We start from the raw sequence: 19,110 nt of genomic DNA, 5'->3' as shown, positions 1-19,110 counted from the left end.
AAGATTTTATTTATTTATTTATTTATTTATTTATTTATTTATTTAAAAGCGAGTGAGCAGGGGGGAGGGGCAGAGGGAGAAGGAGAGAAAATCCTTAGCAGACTCCCCTGCTGAGAGCAGAGCCTGATGCAGGGCTCCATCTCATGACCTTGACCTGAACTGACTGAGCCACCTAGGTGCCCCTACAAAAAAAATATTTTCAGATCGACTCAGGGAAGAAAGAAAATCGGAATTATCATAAGCATATTAGAGCAGTTTTTTGATTACTAAAAGAAAGACGAACAAGAACCATATGATCCTCTCAATAGATGTAGAAAAAGCATTTGACAAAGTACAGCATCCTTTCTTGATTAAAACTCTTCACAGCTAGGGATAGAGGGTACATACCTTAATATCATAAAAGCCATCTATAAAAAACCCACAGTGAATATCATTCTCAATGGCGAAAAACTGAGAGCTTTTCCACTAAGGTAAGGAACACAGCAGGGATGTCCACTATCACCACTGCTATTCAACATAGTACTAGAAGTCCCTAGCCTCAGCAATCAGACAACAAAAAGAAATAAAAGGCATTCAAATCGGCAAAGAAGTCAAACTCTCACTCTTTGCAGATATGACACTTTATGTGGAAAACCCAAAAGACTCCACCCCAAAACTGCTAGAACTCATACAGGGATTCAATAAAGTGGCAGGATATAAAATCAATGCACAGAAATCAGTTGCATTTCTATACACCAATAACGAGGCAGAGGAAAGAGAAATTAAGGAGTCGATCCCATTTACAACTGTACCCCAAACCATAAGATCCCTAAGAATAAATCTAACCAAAGAGACAAAGATCCTGTACTCAGAAAACTATAGAATACTCATGAACGAAAATGAGAAAGACACAAAGAAATGGAAAAAACGTTCCATGCTTATGGATTAGAAGAACAAATATTGTGAAAATATCTATGCTACCTAGAGCAATCTACACATTCAGTGCAATCCCTATGAAAATACTATCAACTTTTTTCAAAGAACTGGAACAAATAATCCTAAAATTTGTATGGAACCAGAAAAGACCCTGAATAGCCAAAGGAATACTGAAAAAGGAAACCAAAGCTGGTGGCATCACAATTCCGGACTTCAAGCTCTGTTACAAAGATATCATCATCAAGACAGTATGGTACTGGCACAAAAACAGACACATAGATCAATGGAACAGAATAGAGAGCCCAGAAATGGACCCTCAACTCTATGGCCAACTAATATCCAACAAAGCAGGAAAGAATATCCAATGGAAAAAAGACAGTCTCTTCAACAAATGGTGTTGGGAAAACTGGACAGCCACATGCAGAAGAATGAAACTGGACCATTTCCTTACACCACACACAAAAACAGACTCAAAATGGATGAAAGACCTAAATGTGAGACAGGAGTCCATCAACATCCTAAAGGAGGACACAGGCAGCAACCTCTTTGATCTCAGCCGCAGCAGCTTCTTCCTAGAAACATCGCCAAAGACAAGGGAAGCAAGGGCAAAAATGGACTATTGGGACTTCATCAAGTTAAAAAGCTTTTGCACAGCAAAGGAAACAGTCAACAAAACCAAAAGACAACGGACAGAATGGGAGATGATATTTGCAAATGACATATCAGATAAAGGGCTAGTATCCAGAATCTATAAAGAACTTATCAAACTCAACACCCAAAGAACAAATGATCTAATCAAGAAATGGGCAGAAGACATGAACAGACATTTCTCCAAAAAAGACATCCAAATGGCCAACAGACACATGAAAAAGTGCTCAACATCACTCAGCATCAGGGAAATACAAATCAAAACCACAACGAGATACCACCTCACACTAGTCAGAATGGCTAAAATTAACAAGTCAAGAAATGGCAGATGTTGGCAAGGATGCAGAGAAAGGGGAACCCTCCTACGCTGTTGGTGGGAATGCAAGCTGGTGCAACCCCTCTGGAAAAGAGTACGGAGGTTCCTCAAAAAGTTGAAAATAGACCTACCCTATGACCCAGCAATTGCACTACTGGGTATTTACCCCAAAGATACAAATGTAGTGATCTGAAGGGGTATGTGCGCCCCAATGTTTATAGCAGGAATGTCCACAATAGCCAAACTGTGGAAAGAGCCTAGATGTCCACCAACAGATGAATGGATAAAGAAGATGTGGAGTGTATATATATATATACAATGGAATATTATGCAGCCATCAAAAAAATGAAATCTTGCCATTTGCAACAGCTTTCAAATGTTATTTGAAACTTATTATTCAACAAGTGAAATAAGTCAATCAGAGAAAGACAATTATCATATGATCTCACTGATATGAGGAATTTGAGAAACAAGATGAGGATCAAAGGCGAAGTGAGGGAAAAATGAAACAAGATGAAACCAGAGAGGGAGACAAACCATAAGAGACTCTTAATCTCAGGAAACAAACTGAGGGTTGCTGGAGTGGAGGGGGGTGGGAGGGATGGGGTGGCTGGGTGATGGACACTGGGGAGGGTATGTGCTATGGTGAGTGCTGTGAATTGTGTAAGACTGATGAATCACAGATCTGTACCCCTGAAACAAATAATACATTTTAGGTTAATAAAAAAATAAATAAATAAGGCAGTTGTTTGAAATTTTTCCCCACACTTTTCCCAAGCATTTAATAAACAGATAAACCCAATCTTAAGCAAATTCTTTCAAAAGATAGAAAAATAACATAATCTTAACATTAAAACCAGACAAGGACAGCCTGAGAAGTAAATGATAAGCTAATTTCATCATAAATATGCAAAAATCCTAAACAAAAATTATAAACAAAGTGAACCCAGCAATGAAAAAAACAACAGTGCATCCTGAGCAAATTAATCATAGCAATGAAAGGTTCAACATTAGAAAGTCTATTAAAAATCCACCATATTAAATGATTAAGGGAGAAAATATTTCAGTAGTTTCAGGAATTCTACACCAGTATACATTAAAAGTTTTGTTTTTGTTTTTGTTTTTGGAGAGCTCATGACAAAAATACGAGTAAGGGAGTCTTCTTTTTGATTAAGAGTTATGTTCCCATCACCTTCCCCCCCAAAAATCAAAGCCAATATAATAATCAACTGAAACACTCCAAGTATGTCATCTAAAAATTAGGAACAAGATGAATAAACCCATGGTTGTTGCCAATTCTATTTAGCAGTACCCTAGCAGTCCTCACCAGTGCCATAAAAAGAGAGAAAGAAAAATTGTAGGGTCGCCTGGGTGGCTCAGTCAGTTAAGCATCTGACTCTTGGTTTCAGCTCTAGTCATGATCTCAGGGTTATGGAACTGAACCCCACTTTGGGCTCCATGCTCAGCACTGAGTTTGATTGAGATTCTCTCTCCCTCTGCCCCTCCTGTTCATGCTCTCTCTCTCGCAAATAAATTAAATCTTTTTTAAAAAAGAAAGAAAACTTATAAAGATTGGTCTGAAGGTAACAAAATTGTCATTATTTTCCAATGATATAATTACCTACACAGAAAGCCCAAAACAATCTACAGATAAATTATTGATATTTTTAGTAAAAATGACAATTACAAGAAGAAGTTCCAAAGTCAATTGAATTTCTGTACATGAGCAACACACTGTAAATAAATACAAGCTTTAAAATTCTATTTATGATGGCAAACAAAAGTTCCCTACAAAAAATGTGCATGAACTTTGGGAAGATATGTTTGTCCTTATTGGAAGATTAAAGAATAAGTAAGTGAAGCACAATAAAATATCCATGGAGTAATGGGTTGAAAGTTGTAGTAAAAAAAAGTCTCAGTTCATTTCCTATCCTGGCCTCCCATCTTCTCCAGCCATGCTGCCTTGTTATTCTTGGTGATCTTCCATTTCATTGTCTATCCATCATGGACTGTAGTGTATAGGCTTGAAGGGCACTTGTCAGTGTCCTTTACATTAATGTATTCACTGTTTACCATCCATAGAGTACCCACTGAGTCCTCGAAGAATATCTCCAAGGCCATGTCTCTTACAGACAATACTGGATTCACAGACAACAGTTCCTGCCCTTTCACAGCAACTCTGGTTTCTACCCACGTGAAGTCCCCACAAATGTTTTTCCATGCAAAACCAAATCAGAAGTCACAGAAAATTCCAGAGTTTATTTTATTTTTTTTTTTAATTCCAGAGTTTAAATCCATAACCTTTCTTCCTAATTCCATTATAGTCTGAGTACAAGGTGATCAACAATATTTGCTTGGCTTGAACATGCTATTAAAAATCCATGGATTGGGGGAGCCTGGGTGGCTCAGTGGTGGCATCCGACTCTTGGTTTCGGCTCAGGTCTTGATCTCAGGATCATGATATCAAGCCCTGTGTCAGGCTCCGCACTCAGCACAGAGTCTGCTTGAGATTCTCTCTCTCCCTCTCCCACGGCTCCTCCCCCCATCAAATAAATAAATAAAATCTTAGAATCCGTGGTTTAAATACCCTGATCACAGAGAATCAGGTGAACAATGGTTCACTGCTCTATTTATAGTCATAATTCCATTGTCTTTCTTTGACTTTTTTTCTTTTTTAATGAAAAACGGTTGGCATGAGAAAAAGGAGAGGTAAAAGTAAAGGGCAGAACAATAATTATAGAAAAAATGGCTCCCTACAAGATATCCGTGTCCTAATCCCTGAAGCCTGTGAACACTACCTTATATGGGCAAAAGAAAGGGGGAAGTCAGCTCTATGTGAAGTAATCCTATTAACATAAGACAACATATTAAAAATTAAAAAGGAAAAAGCATGTGATCATCAGACAGAAAAAACATTTCACAAAAGCCATTCCTGATACAAACTCCAAACGAACTAGGAATAGAAGGGAACTCATTCAATATGATGAACAGCATCCATTGAAAAAGTACTTTTTCTACGTATTACATTAATACATTAATGTAAAGGACACTGACAAGTGCCCTTAAAGCCTATAAAATTCAATCATACTTAATAATGAGAGACTGAATACTTTTTCAAGATCAGAAATAAGACTTCTATTCACATTGTATTGGAAGTTCTACCCAATGCAATCAGAAAGAAAGAAAAGACATTCAAGTTGAAAATGAACAAGTAAAAATGAATTTGTTTTTTAAATGACATGATCATCTGTGTAGAAAATCTGATGAATTCTACAAAAAGCTACTAGGACTATTAAGAGATTAACAAAGTTGCAGGACACAAGATCAATATACAAAAATCAATTGTATTTCTGTATCCTGACTCTTCCATAGGCATTTGCATTGAGGTGATGACTCCTGCAAGAGGATTTCCTATCTCTGTGGTGGGCTGAGTAATGGCTTCCCAAAGAGATCCAAGTTCGATTCCCTGGAACTTGAGAATGTGCCCTTATCTGGCAAAAGGGACTTCGCAGATGTGATTAAATTAAGGATCTTGAGATGGCAAGATTATCCTGGATTATTCGGGGGAGCCGGAAATGCAGTCATAATGGTTGTTGTGAGAGGGAGGCAGATAGAAATTTGATGACAGAAGAAGGCAATGTGATCAAGCAAGCAGGCAGAAAAGGCGATGTGCTGACAGCCAGGCACCAAGGAATTAGGACTGCAGCCAGACATGATGGAAAAGGCAAGGCAAAGAATACTCCTCCTGAGCCTCTGGAGGGAGCACATCCTTGCTGACACCTTGATTTTAGCCCAGTGCATCTGATTTCAGACTTCTGACCTCCCGAATAAATATGTGTTGTTCCAAGCCAAGGTTGTAGTAATTTGTTACGGCAGTCACAGGAAAGTAACAAACTGTCCCTGGATGGGAAAGCAAGTTTGGGAAGAGACATTCTAATTGAATTTGCCCTCCTAGAGGCAAAAAGGGAACCTGCTGTTATCTCTTTTGTTGGAAGCCATAAAAGTAGAACACAAGTAAATCTCTAACAGGCACCTGAATGCTATGATCCTTCCTATGACACTATTACACATTTCCCCATGTTAAAGCAGCTCACAGTTCAGGGGCTGTGTTTTTAACACGTTACCCCCCCAACCCCGGGGTGGGTTTCTTCGTGGGGAATCAGGGAACCAGGGATCAGTTCTCTACCCACTGTCTGTGTAAATGAATAAAACATCGAACTGTCACTTTATAGGTTTACTACTGTCTACTTTCCCTCCTCACTACTGGAACCCCTAAAGGGAGAAACTGATTAAATTATTGGAGTTGCTAGGAAAGAATCCCAAATTGTCGGGGTGCCTGGGTGACTCTGTCGGTTAAGTGGCTGGCTTTGGCTCAGGTCATGATCCCAGTGTCCTGGGATCGAGTCCCACGTTGGGCTCCTTGCTCTATTGGAAGTCTGCTCTTTCCTCTCCCTCTCCCTGCTCCCCTTGCTTGTGCTCTCTGTCAAATAAATAAATATTAAAAAAAAAAAAGAATCCCAAATTGTCGTATGGTGAGGTAGATGGATGAGAGACTCTGACAAAAAGCCAGATTTGCCATTTATATTTATCTTCTCAAATCCTCCAGTGAGTCCAACAAAATATGTTTAGAAAAGTCAATTTTAGTCATAAAATTCAATTGTTTCTCCCTCCAGTTTAGAAGAGAGAAATAAACATTTGGAAGATTTAATTAGGAGGCCCAGAGAGAGCAAGAAAAAAACCACGGTAAGTTTTTCTCTTTTTTTTCTAAATAATAATGTCTTTAACTTTAAAACATAAGTATATAAATAATACATCAAAAAACCTTTTCTCCTTTTAATTTAAGATAAACTATATGCAAGTGCTTGGTATTTTGCCTAGCATAAAATAGTTGCTTCATAAAAGTTTTTTGTAGAACTTGAATTGGAAAGCCAGAATACCTGCCCTCATGGAACTTACAATCACCTCTAAGGAAGATATTATAAAAATTATGAGCTAAGATTTTTGTCTACAGCAAAACAGCTTATATATGTATTTTATGACCAGATTTTCTTTTACTGATGTTAAACTTACCATCCATTATTTCCGTAGATTTGATGCTACATGGTATATGCACAAACCCTATGGGGTTAAGACCATAGCAGGATGTTAAAATGGGGTTCTTCGTGGCCTAGTCCTTGAGGTGTTAATAAAACAGTCGCCAGTTCTTAAAGTGAGAGTGAGTTTTCCCTGTGTGCAGAGTTTCTGAAGGAAATTTCAAAGAACCTGTTTCATGACTCATATCTCTTGGCCAGATCCAATATATAAAAAGAGAGTAGGGAAGACTGGAGAAGAAATTTCTTTGAATCCGTCATGTTATGGACTCCCCTTGCCCCCAAATGAGTCTACCCTCTTTTATCTAAAGCCTGGCGAGAGGGTTTCTAGAAGATAGCCTGGAGAACTTTGATCTGCATTTCCTAAAAGTTGGGAAACAGGGGATCAGTGATGCACCATGCCTGAGAAAACTAAAGCAAGCTGTGGTAGTCCCACAGAGGGGCCTGTTTTCTCTGAGTCTGTCCAGGACAAAAGATGTGTGTGACAGTTTGTTAAGAACCAAGCAGGAGGGAGTTGAGTTATCTTGGGCTCTGCCCAAAGCCACCTGGAGGGACACCAGCAGCAAGAGGCTGGAAGGGAATGCCAGATTCTTAGCGGCTGATGAAGGAGTATCAAGTGACCACCAGAAGAGAGATGCATCAGCCTCAGTCAAGGGCAACTACAGGACGGAGGTCCCTCGCCATGGCAAGCTCCGCAAAGAGAGAATCAGCTTAGCTACTTTCCAAGCTACTTTCCAAGCCCAGAGACTCTGAAGCCACCAAGCCAAGTAAAAATGTCCTATCACCTTACTTCTTCTCCCTCCTCCTGCAAATGGAGAAGGTGGAGAACCAAGAGAGAGCGGAAATTGACCTCCAGTGGCAGGTGGTGTCCACCCAACTACAAGGCTTAGCTTAGAGAGGGGGATGAGAAATCCTACCTTTGAATGACGATTAAAGGATTAATATTTAAGACTGGATATTCTGCTTACCGAATTGAGATTGTGTGCATGTTTCACAGTTAGGACTGACCTTATCTTAGAGTAAGCATAAAACCTCACTGGGCCTGTTTCATATTCAGCCAATGGCAAAGGAAAAGCTCCCCTGAGTGAAGAAAGTCTAAAGTAGAAACAGGAGGCAGACATTAAAGTTGCATTTTGACTATGTCATGAGTCATGAATGTTCAGCATACCATTTGCAATACAACTATGTTTTGAAAATTAAACCCCCTTAGCAGATTTAGACTAGTATTTGCAAAGTGATAGGTTAACTATGAGGGTTTTTTTTCCTAATATGAAAGAATATGATCTGATGGCTGGCATATTACAGATGCTCAGTAATTGCTGATTTAAACTAATTATGAATCTTCTCTCAGTTGCTGACAGAAACGGTGGAATATTTTTTCCCGGAATCATTTTAAAATAAGAAAATCAGCATATAAATTCACACATTTCACTAGTCCGGATAGTTGTTTACTGATACCTAGCCAATCATACAATGGATTTGAGGCCCTTTTGTATAGATTTAGACTGGCTCTAAAGCCCAGGGTGAGCTGGAGCAGAAGATCTCACAAAGCCTTTTCTAGCTGATCAAGGCTGTTCCTTAGAAAACCGGAGACTTACAGGAGCCTTCAGCCACCATCCTTGAAGCTTCCCATGTACCTCAGTAAATTCAACAATGGGAATGCGCTTTAGACTACCTCTGCACCATCTCAGAATTATGATGCTCCTGGTGCCAATGGTCTTCAGGAGTGGAAGACCGGGAAAAAAGGAGATAGAAGCGAGCACAGCACATTAATTTTCAGATTTTTTTTTTTTTTTTTGTCTCTAGTTCTTTATCACTTTCAAGGAGCCAGAATCTTATCCTAAAGAAATCCATGAGAATGTTAAAACATAGTAAGACTGTGGCTCAATATGTTTATTCAATTGCAATGAGACTGATCCACCTATTACACACACTGGAAAGCTTGATCTTTTAGGGTCTCGGAGTTCTATCCTAAGTGGTAATTTCTCCTTGCAACCGAGGGCAAGAATTTATTAAATAATGGTGTCCTTGTTTACTAGGTTCACTGTTTTAGCCCTTCTAGCCATCACCGCCACCACCCCGGTTTTTCACCTCATTCTCTTTCTCTCTCCTACAGGCCCAAAAGATTAGAAAATCATCCAAAGTCCTTGACCATGGTAGGTCATATTGATGACCACTATAAAGAATGTTATATCTCCACGTAATTCGACAGTAGCACAAGATTAAATATCAGGAATGTTCAGCTTAGCTTTCCCTTCTGTCCTCAGATGAGGCCTCTTCAGCCTCTGATCATCATACGTCCTGTAACTGGGAAGCCCTCCCTCTGAAATTTCCCTTGTATCAGTGTCTTCACTTCATCTCTGCAGCTACTGCTTCCTGTCAGGTCCTCATTATTTCTTATCTGGCCTATGATGGTCATCTACTTGGTGTTTCTGCCTCTAGTTTGGTGCCCCTTCCTTCCATCCTCCACCAAGTAGACCATGATCTTTCAGAAGCAAACAGGATGATGCCCCTTCTCTACATAAAAGCCTTCAGTGGTTCCCCACTGCGTTCTGGATCAGATGGAGCTCCCTAACCCAGCATATAAGGTCCTCTATGGGCTGGCCCTCACCTTCCTCCCCAGTCTTCTCATTCCCTGCTTCCTTCTCGCCATCATACACCCAACCATATCTAACCACTTGCCACTTTCCAAACATGCTGTGTTATTTTTGTGCCTTCCTGTTATTGCCCATACAGCTTCCCCTGCCAGGAATGCTCTCTCTCAATTCCTTGTGTCCCCTTATTTTAGTTCCCACCTCACAAACTTACCTGCCAGCTCAAGCTCCAGCTTGACTAGAACCCTTTTAGCGCAGGGATTGTCTCATATTCATTTTGGTATTCCCAAGCACCTATCCCATAATAGGTACGAAATAGGAGGCAGTGTTAGACAGACTCAGGACCCAGGACCAATGCTACCCATGCTGGATTAATTCTTAATAGAAGATACAGCCACTGTTGCCCTTGTCCCACCCTGGGCCAAGGGTATGCATTCATGAAAACCCATGGCTTATAAGTGGCATAGCCTTGTGGAAGAGGGGTACAGTCAAAGGGCATGTCTCTATATGCCTCACTGAGCCTCAGCTGTTCTAATAGTCGAGTTATGAGAATACCTTAATACTAATACTACCAATTCTTAGTTATACTGTGCTGGTAAGTCACTTCATGAATCACTTAGATTCTTGCTTCTATTCCTTTTTCTTCATTCTGCCAGCTGGCAACCAAACCAAGGAAGATGAAACTCAACCATCCTTGTTCCTTGTCCCGTTCCTTAATGGGAAAAAGGTTAAAACAAACAAAAATATTTATTAAAATATAGTATTGATATTATCTGAGAAGTTCATCTATCTATAGGTTGTACCCCTTTTCCATGTGTATTTAAGAATTACCTGTTTATGGAATAAGAATTGCATATGTAAGCAAGAATTCCATATGGAATCAAGAATCAGCTGTTCTGTCACTGAATGCCTGTGTTTCCTAAAAATTAAAGATACATTTTTTTCCTTTCATTTTTAGATGCCAGATGTCTTAGAAGGAAATAGAAATTATTTAAATTAAACAGGACTGAAGATTAAACATTAATCGTTTTTGTCAACCAATCCAGGAGCAGAGTCATTATTACCAAGTATAGAACCCAGGTCAATCATACAAATGATACATTAAAATCTGTATAAATGATGAAATTTTACATTCCAAAAAATGTGATTACTTTTCTTCTAATTTACTCCCGTGAACAATGAAACATAGTCTACTTTAGCATAAACAGGGGAATACAGTGGCTTCTTTTCCAAATGTCTATTTTCATTCACACAGAATAGCACTTCCATATTATCAAACCTTTAATGACACGTAAAAATAGTAATTTATCTCATTTCAACTTTTTGTTCCCCCCTGCAGGACATCCTTTTTCTCTCTAAGCAGGCAGGCTCTTCCTACTACCAACCAAATTTTAAGACACTAATTCTGAAATCCTTTGGAATTAAAACCCAGATGAAAGCAGAGGACTGGTCTGAGATGTAACCCTCATAAATCTACTTTAACACAGTTTTGAGGAATTAGTTCTGAATTTAAACAAAGGAACCAGTGACAACTGACTTTGTGAGATATATCAGGAAAACAAATGTACATACATACATATTATCCTTTGATAAATCCCAGAGCCAGGATGGCGAGGTAGATGTTTAATCAACTATTGGAAGGGAAGAAATGATTTTAGCTCACTGAAATTAGATTTGCCCTTAAATTACTCAGGTAAATACCAGAGGAAAATACAGGGAGAATATATATCTGGCCTTGAAGGAAGTGCTGAATAAATAAAAGCTATTATTATCACTGTCATTTTTGCTGAGGAATTCTGTAAGACAAATCTTACGTGAATTTTGAAACAGAAAATTTAACTTCACAAATTCAGCCAATTGCAATACTGTTGAAGACAAACGATGAGAAATGCACAGCCCGTTGCAGCTGTGACAGTGCTGTGTTTCAGAAAATTAAGCACTGAAAGTTTTGGAAGTGACTCAAGTTTAAAAAGATAATTATTAATAGTTTTAGGGGATCCTCTAAGGAAAATTAAAATATGGTAGGAGAAAGGCAAATATGAACATAACGACAGCTAATGCAGTTCTGGAATCCGCACACCCATGTGATGAGGCAGTTGGAAAGGAAGGATTAAGAGAGGTTGTCTGCAAACAGGAGTGCGTGCATAAGCGCTATGTTTGCCTTGTATATTATTAGACATTTATGATCTTTTACCCGCAGGTAGTCTCAAAATGAATGTGCCTCTTTTGGTACATGACTCAAGGATACAGAGTCTAAGCCTGCACTTCGTTCAGTACACATTTAGTGACTTTCAATAAACTATGTGACAGCCTCGGTGTTAGATGCCAAGGACACAATTTAAAATCAGGCAAAAATCATCAGGGACTACATCATCTACCAAGGGAGACAGACCTGTTCCAGAGTGGGGTGCTGGTGTACCTGCCCAGGGTGGTCTAGAAGCATAGATGAAATGGCCCAGGACTATGTGCGGGGAAACTCAGGGAAGATTTCAACCACAGAGGGTGACACCTGAGCCAGATCTATCACTGACTGGAAATTCCCCAGACAGATGGAAGGGGAAAGCAAGAGCACACTCAAAGCATGGAGGCCTGATAGGTGCTGTGTTTTATCCCCTGAACCACAAGTCGTGCCTAAAACCCACATTTGGGATGCCTGAGTGGCTCAGTCGGTTAAGCGTCTGCCTTTGGCTCAGGTCATGGTCCCGGGGTCCTGGGATCGAGTCCCGCATTGGGCTCCCTGCCCAGTCTGGAGCCTGCTTCTCCCTCTCCCTCTGCCTGCCACTCCCCTGCATGTTCTCTCTCTCCCTCTCTCTCTCTCTGACAAGTAAATAAAATCTTAAAAAAAAAAAATAATAAACCCACGTTCTTCATATAGCAGGTGACGAAGACGATCATGAATAGCACTGACTGCCTTGCCAAAAAATGTGAACTTTATCCTCATGAGAAGCTCTGAAAGATTTTAAGTAGAGGAGTGATGTGGTCAGATATGCATTTTGAAAGATCACCCTAAAAGTGCTGTAAAGGGTAGGTTGATGATGGGTGATGCCAGAACCAGGAGCACCTGTTGAGATATGGCTACAGTGCTCCAGGCAAGGAAAAGTGATACCAGAAACTGAAATCATGGCAGTGAAAATAAAGAGGAAGATAAGGATGTCCGGCAATGTCAGAGGTAAAGTGAAAAGGATTTGGGAATTGTTTAACCGCAGGGGTGAGGACAGAGGAGCCTGGGAAGCCCAGCAGGGTTCTGGGTGTGTCAAAGCCCAGCAGGGTTCTGGGTGTGTCCTCCTAACTGAAGTAGAGAACACAAGAGGGACAGCTGGTTTGCAGAGAAAGATAGCACGAGTGTGAGGTTGCTGTGAAACATCCAGCAGATATTTAAGAAGCCATTAAATATATGCAGAGAAAGATCCAGTGGCCAGGGAAGGGACTAAAGATAAAGGGATGATGGAACGCCTGGGTGGCTCAGTTGTTAAGTGTCTGCCTTCGGCTCAGGTCCTGTGGGATCGAGCCCCACGCGTTGGGCTCCCCGCTCAGCGGGAAGCCTGCTTCTCCCTCTCCCACTCCCCCTGCTTGTGTTCCCTCTCTCGCTGTCTCTGTCAAATAAATAAATAAAATCTTTTAAAAAATTTTTTAAAAAGATCAAGGGATGAGCAGGGTTAATTGATGAGTCAAGGTCTCAGGGGAGGAAAGAGAGACTCGATTCACCAGCACCTCATAGGAACAGGGACACCTCTTCCGCTGAGCCTGGAGGAAAGGAGATCAGGACAGGCATGCTCAAGGCAGCCAGGGGCTGTGCCGTGGAAGTGGGAGCTCATGGCTGAAAGCTTCACTCTCTTCTTGCAGTTGGAGGCTGCAGGGGAGAAGCGAAGTTTTGAAATAGGCACAGCCTCTGCCTTCACAGAGCAAAGCTTTGGCTCTCACCACAGGATATGACAAGGAGGTACAATCTCCTCTCTGCCTCACAATGTTTTTATCTCCACTTCGTTCTCCTTCCCTCTAGTTCCTCGCTCCCGTGATTCTGACCCATCGCATCTTCTTCAGGACTTGCCCCACCAATTGTTTTGATTCTCTCCCACCTTTAGTTTGTAACTCATCACTGAATTCTTGCTCTCGCCCAAAAAAAATCCTGCCTGCAGTCCTCTTCCCCTCTAAAGCTATCATGGCTGCTCTCTTTTCACGCCCTGTTATACCTTCTGAGAAATGATTGACAGTTTACAAAGCACTTGATCTTAACCAACCAGGCATCTCAACTCATAGGGCTTCTTTTTTTTTTTTTTTTAAGATTTTATTTATTTATTTGACAGACGGAGACACAGCGAGAGAGGGGGCACAAGCAGGGGCAGTGGGAGAGGGAGAAGCAGGCTTCCCGCGGAGCAGGGAGCCCGATGCGGGGCTCGATCCCAGGACCCTGGGATCATGACCTGAGCCGCAGGCAGATGCTTAACGACTGAGCCACCCAGGCGCCCATAGTGTTTCTGATGAATGTTTTTCCATATTGCCAGTCTCATTTTTAAAGGCTGTATAATATTTCGTGGAGTTTGTGTGTGTGTGTGTGTGTGTGTGTGTGTGTATCATAATTTACTGAATTACATTTTAAGGACATGGTTGCAAATTCTTACTTTGTAGTCCCACATCTATTGCTTTACATGCTCTGGCCCCACACTACTTTGCCCATCTTGTTACCTTTTCTGGGGATGACCTTCCCTGCCCTAATTCAACTAAACTTCCTCCCTTCTCCACCCCCACCAACCAGCTCCTCATATTTAACACATTTGTATCCTTCAAGGCCTAATTTAAATGTCACACTCATCTGAAAGCGTATTTATTTGTGTTTGTTTGTTAAAGGTTTTATTTTTAAGTTATCTCTATACCCAACGTGGGACTCGAACTCACAACCCCAAGATCAAGAGTCACAGGCTCTACCGACTGAGCCAGCCTGGTGCCCCTCCTCTATTTTACCTGAGAGTTTCTAATGGTATTTAGCACACTCTTCTCTAAACTACAGCACACAGGGGCGCCTGGGTGGCTCAGTTGGTTAAGCGACTGCCTTCGGCTCAGGTCATGATCCTGGAGTCCCGGGATCGAGTCCCACATGGGGCTCCCTGCTCAGCGGGGAGTCTGCTTCTCCCTCTGACCCTCTTCCCTCTCATGCTCTCTATCTCTCATTCTCTCTCAAATAAATAAATAAAATCTTTAAAAAAAAATAAATAAACTACAGCACACGGAAGACAGTATGCTACAGGAAAAAGAGCCCTCACCACAGAATCATAAGATTTAGGTTCAAGACCCGGCTCCTCCATAATAGCTGTTGTGAGAACTGAGTTCATAGTCATGTTACGTTAAGAACAATTATAGGACTGTGTTAATATTATTGTAAAAATGTAAATATTTTGCATATTATGTCTCTCTTTAAAAGGTAGTGATATTGGCCTACAGAAACACAACTCTGGATATGAGCAAGTGACATATGTAATTCAAACCTAGCAGCTCCACTCTGAAATGTTTACAAAGGACTCTAGGAGTCAGTATGAATTCATGATGGTATCTCAGGGGTGAGTTGTGAAACTGAACACAGATCCTCTTGTATTTAGCAAGGCCAAGCTTCCATGAAGAACAATTAGAATATATATATTTTAAGGTTTTTTTTTTAAGATTTTATTTATTTATTGGGGGGGAGGGGGAGAGGGAAAGAGAGAATCCCAAGCAGAGTCTGTTCTGAACACAGAGCCCAACACAGGAATATACAGAAGTTTCAGGTGCTCTATGCCAGGAACCAGGGCAGAGACCAGTATATATATTTTCTATTATCTCACAAATAGGCATAAAAACTATAGAGCATAAATACACAAGGAACTGCTACAACTAATAAATATATCTTCTTAAATATACTCTTTCCTGGGGCGCCTGGGTGGCTCAGTTGGTTAAGCTTCTGCCTTTGGCTCAGGTCATGATCCCAGAGTCCTGGAATCAAGTCCCACATAAGGCTCCTTGTTCAGTGGGAGCCTGCTTCTCCCTCTGCCTGCCACTCCCCCTGCTTGTGACCACCCCCCCGACAAATAAATAAATAAAATCTTTAAACATACTCTTCCTTTTACTGAAGGATGATTTACATACTGTAAAAGTCCTCTGTTGTTAAGTGTAGAACTCAGTGATTTACAAAGTAAATTTAAAGTCATGCAGTAATTAACCACAATCTAGTTTTAGAATATTTCCATCACATATACCCCAAATCTCCTCCAGCCTATTTGCAGTCAATCACTGCTTTCTCCCCCCATTTCCTCAGGATTCTGGTCAATCTTGTTCTTAGGGAACATACAAGAGAAGGGTTAGTAGGACAAACTGTGATCAGCTGCTGGGCTTGAGCATGAGGCACTGAGGCTGCTACTTGGTTACTTTTTGGGGGTACTTCATTGTTATCTGCCATGATCCATCTAGTTGTTGGAGGGGCCAACTGGCAAATTAAATTGGAATTTGACAGAGACCACTGCCACAATGAGAGTGGCACACACCTTCCCCTTCCCCTGGGATTGGGTGTGCTTTAATTTACTATCTCTGTTGGGAAGGGGAGTGGTAGTGGCAGTTTGAGAAGCTTCCATTTAGCCATCATAATACTCTTTTTTTCTAAGATTTTTATTTATTTGAGAAATAGAGAGTGTGCATGAATGGGGGAGGGGCTGAGGAAGAGGGAATCTCAAGCAGACTCTACGCTGAGCGTGGAGCCTGACTCTGGGCTCGGCTTGATCTAAAACCAAGAGTCGGACGCTTAATTGACTGAGCCACCCAGGTGCCTGTCATAATACTCCTGATGGCTCCCTTAGGAACCAGTGTAAAGGTTCTTTCAACCACCAAGTATATCCATTCCATTTGTACTTTTAGGGACCCAATATGGGTGGGTCTGATAACCTAAAGGACCCACTGTTGGCTGGACCCAGGCTGGTACTCCATTTATTGCCTGGCTCCCTTATATTTCTACCCTAAAAGGGGGCTGTGTTGACAACTTAGGTCCTGGATATAACATCGATTTAGAACTTGTGTCCAACAATCCTCCAAAGGTCTGGGTGTTCCCCTTTCCTCAATGCATGATTACCGTGAGCAAATGTCCATAGGTCCCCTTGAAGAATGATGGCGGATTCACTACTGAATTGTGTTTCAGGGCTCCTCATCATAGCACCCTGGCTTCTCTTCAGTTACTGAATTCTGGAATTGAGAATTGGCTCATGCCTAGCTGAGGAGGGGACTGTGGCTTTACTGGGCAACCGCCCTCAGCCTCTTCTTGATCTTTCTTGATTTCTTTAATGGTATAAATTAACACTAAGTTGGGCGCCTGGGTGGCTCAGTTGGTTAAGCGACTGCCTTCGGCTCAGGTCAGGATCCCAGAGTCCTGGGATCGAGTCCCGCATCAGGCTCCCTGCTCTTTGGGAGCCTGCTTCTCCCTCTGCCTCTCCCTCTCTGTCTCTCATGAATAAAAAAGTAAAAATCTTAAAAAAAAAAATTAACACTAAGTTGGGTAGTATTATTAATATTAGTAACCATTGCCTCTCTCCAGGTTACTCCTCCTGCCTGTTCTCTACTCCTCTCCCCTGTTCAGACTTTGCAGCTCATGGTGATAACTAAGCCTACCTTGTTTCTGATGGTTAAGGGTTGCCGCATGGCCTCCGTCCATTCTCATCCTCTCCTCCTCGCTGCAATCGGCCCCGTTCTGTAACAGCATCTCTAACCCTCAGCCTGGGCTCCAGAGGATAGCCACCACTGGTCTCAGAGAGGCTGGAGCCCTTCTCACCTGTGCGTTCCTTCTTGATTTGGTAGATGGAGTGTTTTCCAGGCCGCCTTACATAGTATATCCATTCCAACAAGCCTACTTTTAGGGGCCAGGTAGAGGAGAAGGAGGGGCTGGCGAAGTGGGAAGAAAACTAGGAGAGTAAGGTTGTCACTGAGCCTAGAAGAACAAGTGTGAAAGAAGGGTGGGGGCCGGGATCAGATGAAGACTTTGTGATTTAGCAAGATGGAGATGTTTCAGCGGTAAAAATAAAAGCCTCGTTGGAATAGGTGGAGAAGAAAATTGAAGGGTGAGATAGTGATGTTTTACTGTGTCAGAGAGCAGAGAAAGGAGGCTGTTGCTGAAGGGGAACAGGGGCCACAGGGAGTTTTGTTTTTTTAAGATGGGCAATATTACAGGATGTTTGCATGTTGTTGGGAACGATGAACTGGAGAAGTAGAAATTTATTATGAGATAGAGAAGAGAGAGCTATTCTCAGAATCACACGTTTCTGAGCAGGAGATAGGACGCAGACCACAAATGGTGGATGCCCTTTGTGGGCCTATAAATATTTTTTATTGTAACAGAAAGGAAGGCAGAGCCCAAGTGTACAGATGGAGGTAAGTGGCAGGTTTTGTGGACAGTGATCAGGTGACTGTGCTTTTGTCCACTGGTTCTTTTCAAGGAAATCTGAGCTGGGGAGGTCTGTGCATTGTGCAGAAAGAGAACCAGATGGGAAGAATGCCCGGGAGGCTGGTGAGAGAATATAAGCCCTCCTTCTAAGCGAGGAGTCAGGACTCCTTTGAAAGTCTTTATTTTCTGCCTCTTTTTCCTGTACTGCCCCCTTTCCATGAGGATTTTCTTTCAGAGGTAAAGGATAGCACAAAGAAACCAATTCTTTTCTTCAGCCCTTGCTAGGTGAAAGAACACTTAAGTCTTTGCTTGCATGCAATAAACACAATTCTTTTTTTTTCTTGATATTTTTTCATTTCCTATTAAGCCTACAATTAAACTGAGGTGGCAAATTTGTGGAGAAAAGATGTCACTTGTAACAATACAACAAAGTCAACAAATATTTTCTGAGTTACCATGGAGAGTACTCTTCTGTAACGTTGACTCAAAGGCACAAAGATCCCTGGCCTCCAGATGTTTCCAGACAGGACACATAATCAACTATATACATTGTGTGAGAAGGTAACAAGTGCTATGAATGAAGGAGAATAGAAGGAAGGGAATAGAGAGTGTGGGGGAGGGAAGGTTGGAGAGTTGTGGTTTTAAATTAGGCAGCGAAGGTAAGACCCACTAACAAGGTAACAGTTGAGCAAAAGTTTAAGGGGAATGAGGAAGTTCCTCAGCTATGTGATAATCTGGAGGAATATAACAGAACCAAAACTGGTGCTTAATGATCCCATTCACCATGAGGGGAACTCTTAAGTAATCAGAGGAAGAGATGGCTCTGCTTCTACAAATTCCAAGGGAATAAAATGACAAAAGTGGAAAATCAACTGTAGATCTGCCTGAGCCACATAAAGGAGAATAACCGGATGTGGTATATTCCTGGAAAACAGAGTATCTTTAGAGAGAGAGGTGCAGAGGTGAGAGAGAGGGAGAGCATGGGGAAATATTTGGAAAGATCTAAATAAATTAGATAGATTTTTTTAAAAAAGATTTTATTTTTTAAGTAATCTCTACCCCCAACATGGGGCTCAAACTCACAACCCCGAGATCAAGAGTCACATGCTCTACTGACTAAGCCAGCCAGGTGCCCCTTCTATTAGTGGATAGATTCTT

The 19,110-nt window shown here is 41.4% G+C and overlaps 1 protein-coding gene across 8 annotated transcripts in view; it reads left to right on the top strand.

The window, feature by feature from the left end:
• Window positions 1-10,604, top strand: part of CAGE1 (cancer antigen 1) — a 54,034-nt gene extending 43,430 nt beyond the window's left edge. For 6 of the 8 annotated variants that reach the window (XR_012373817.1, XR_012373815.1, XR_012373819.1 and 3 more), the window contains 3 exons: window positions 6,553-6,622; window positions 9,086-9,125; window positions 10,522-10,604. Coding sequence is in view for 1 of the 8 variants with exons in the window: in XM_073877548.1 (XP_073733649.1) it covers window positions 5,969-5,987; window positions 6,553-6,622; window positions 9,086-9,125; window positions 9,237-9,352; window positions 10,522-10,563 (287 nt within the window). In the remaining 7 variants the exon portion in view is untranslated. Of the gene's footprint in view, window positions 1-5,968; window positions 5,988-6,552; window positions 6,623-9,085; window positions 9,126-9,236; window positions 9,353-10,521 lie in introns of all 8 variants that reach the window. The other 2 variants (XM_073877548.1, XR_012373814.1) reach the window with 2 other exon arrangements.
• The last annotated feature ends 8,506 nt before the right edge of the window (window positions 10,605-19,110 follow it).

Source organism: Callorhinus ursinus, unplaced genomic scaffold (genome assembly GCF_003265705.2).
Source record: "Callorhinus ursinus isolate GAN/ISIS: 27379988/994484 unplaced genomic scaffold, GSC_fseal_2.0 scaffold26, whole genome shotgun sequence".
In the NCBI taxonomy this organism is placed as follows: Eukaryota; Metazoa; Chordata; class Mammalia; order Carnivora; family Otariidae; genus Callorhinus; species Callorhinus ursinus.
This window is presented reverse-complemented; position numbering and strand designations above follow the sequence as displayed.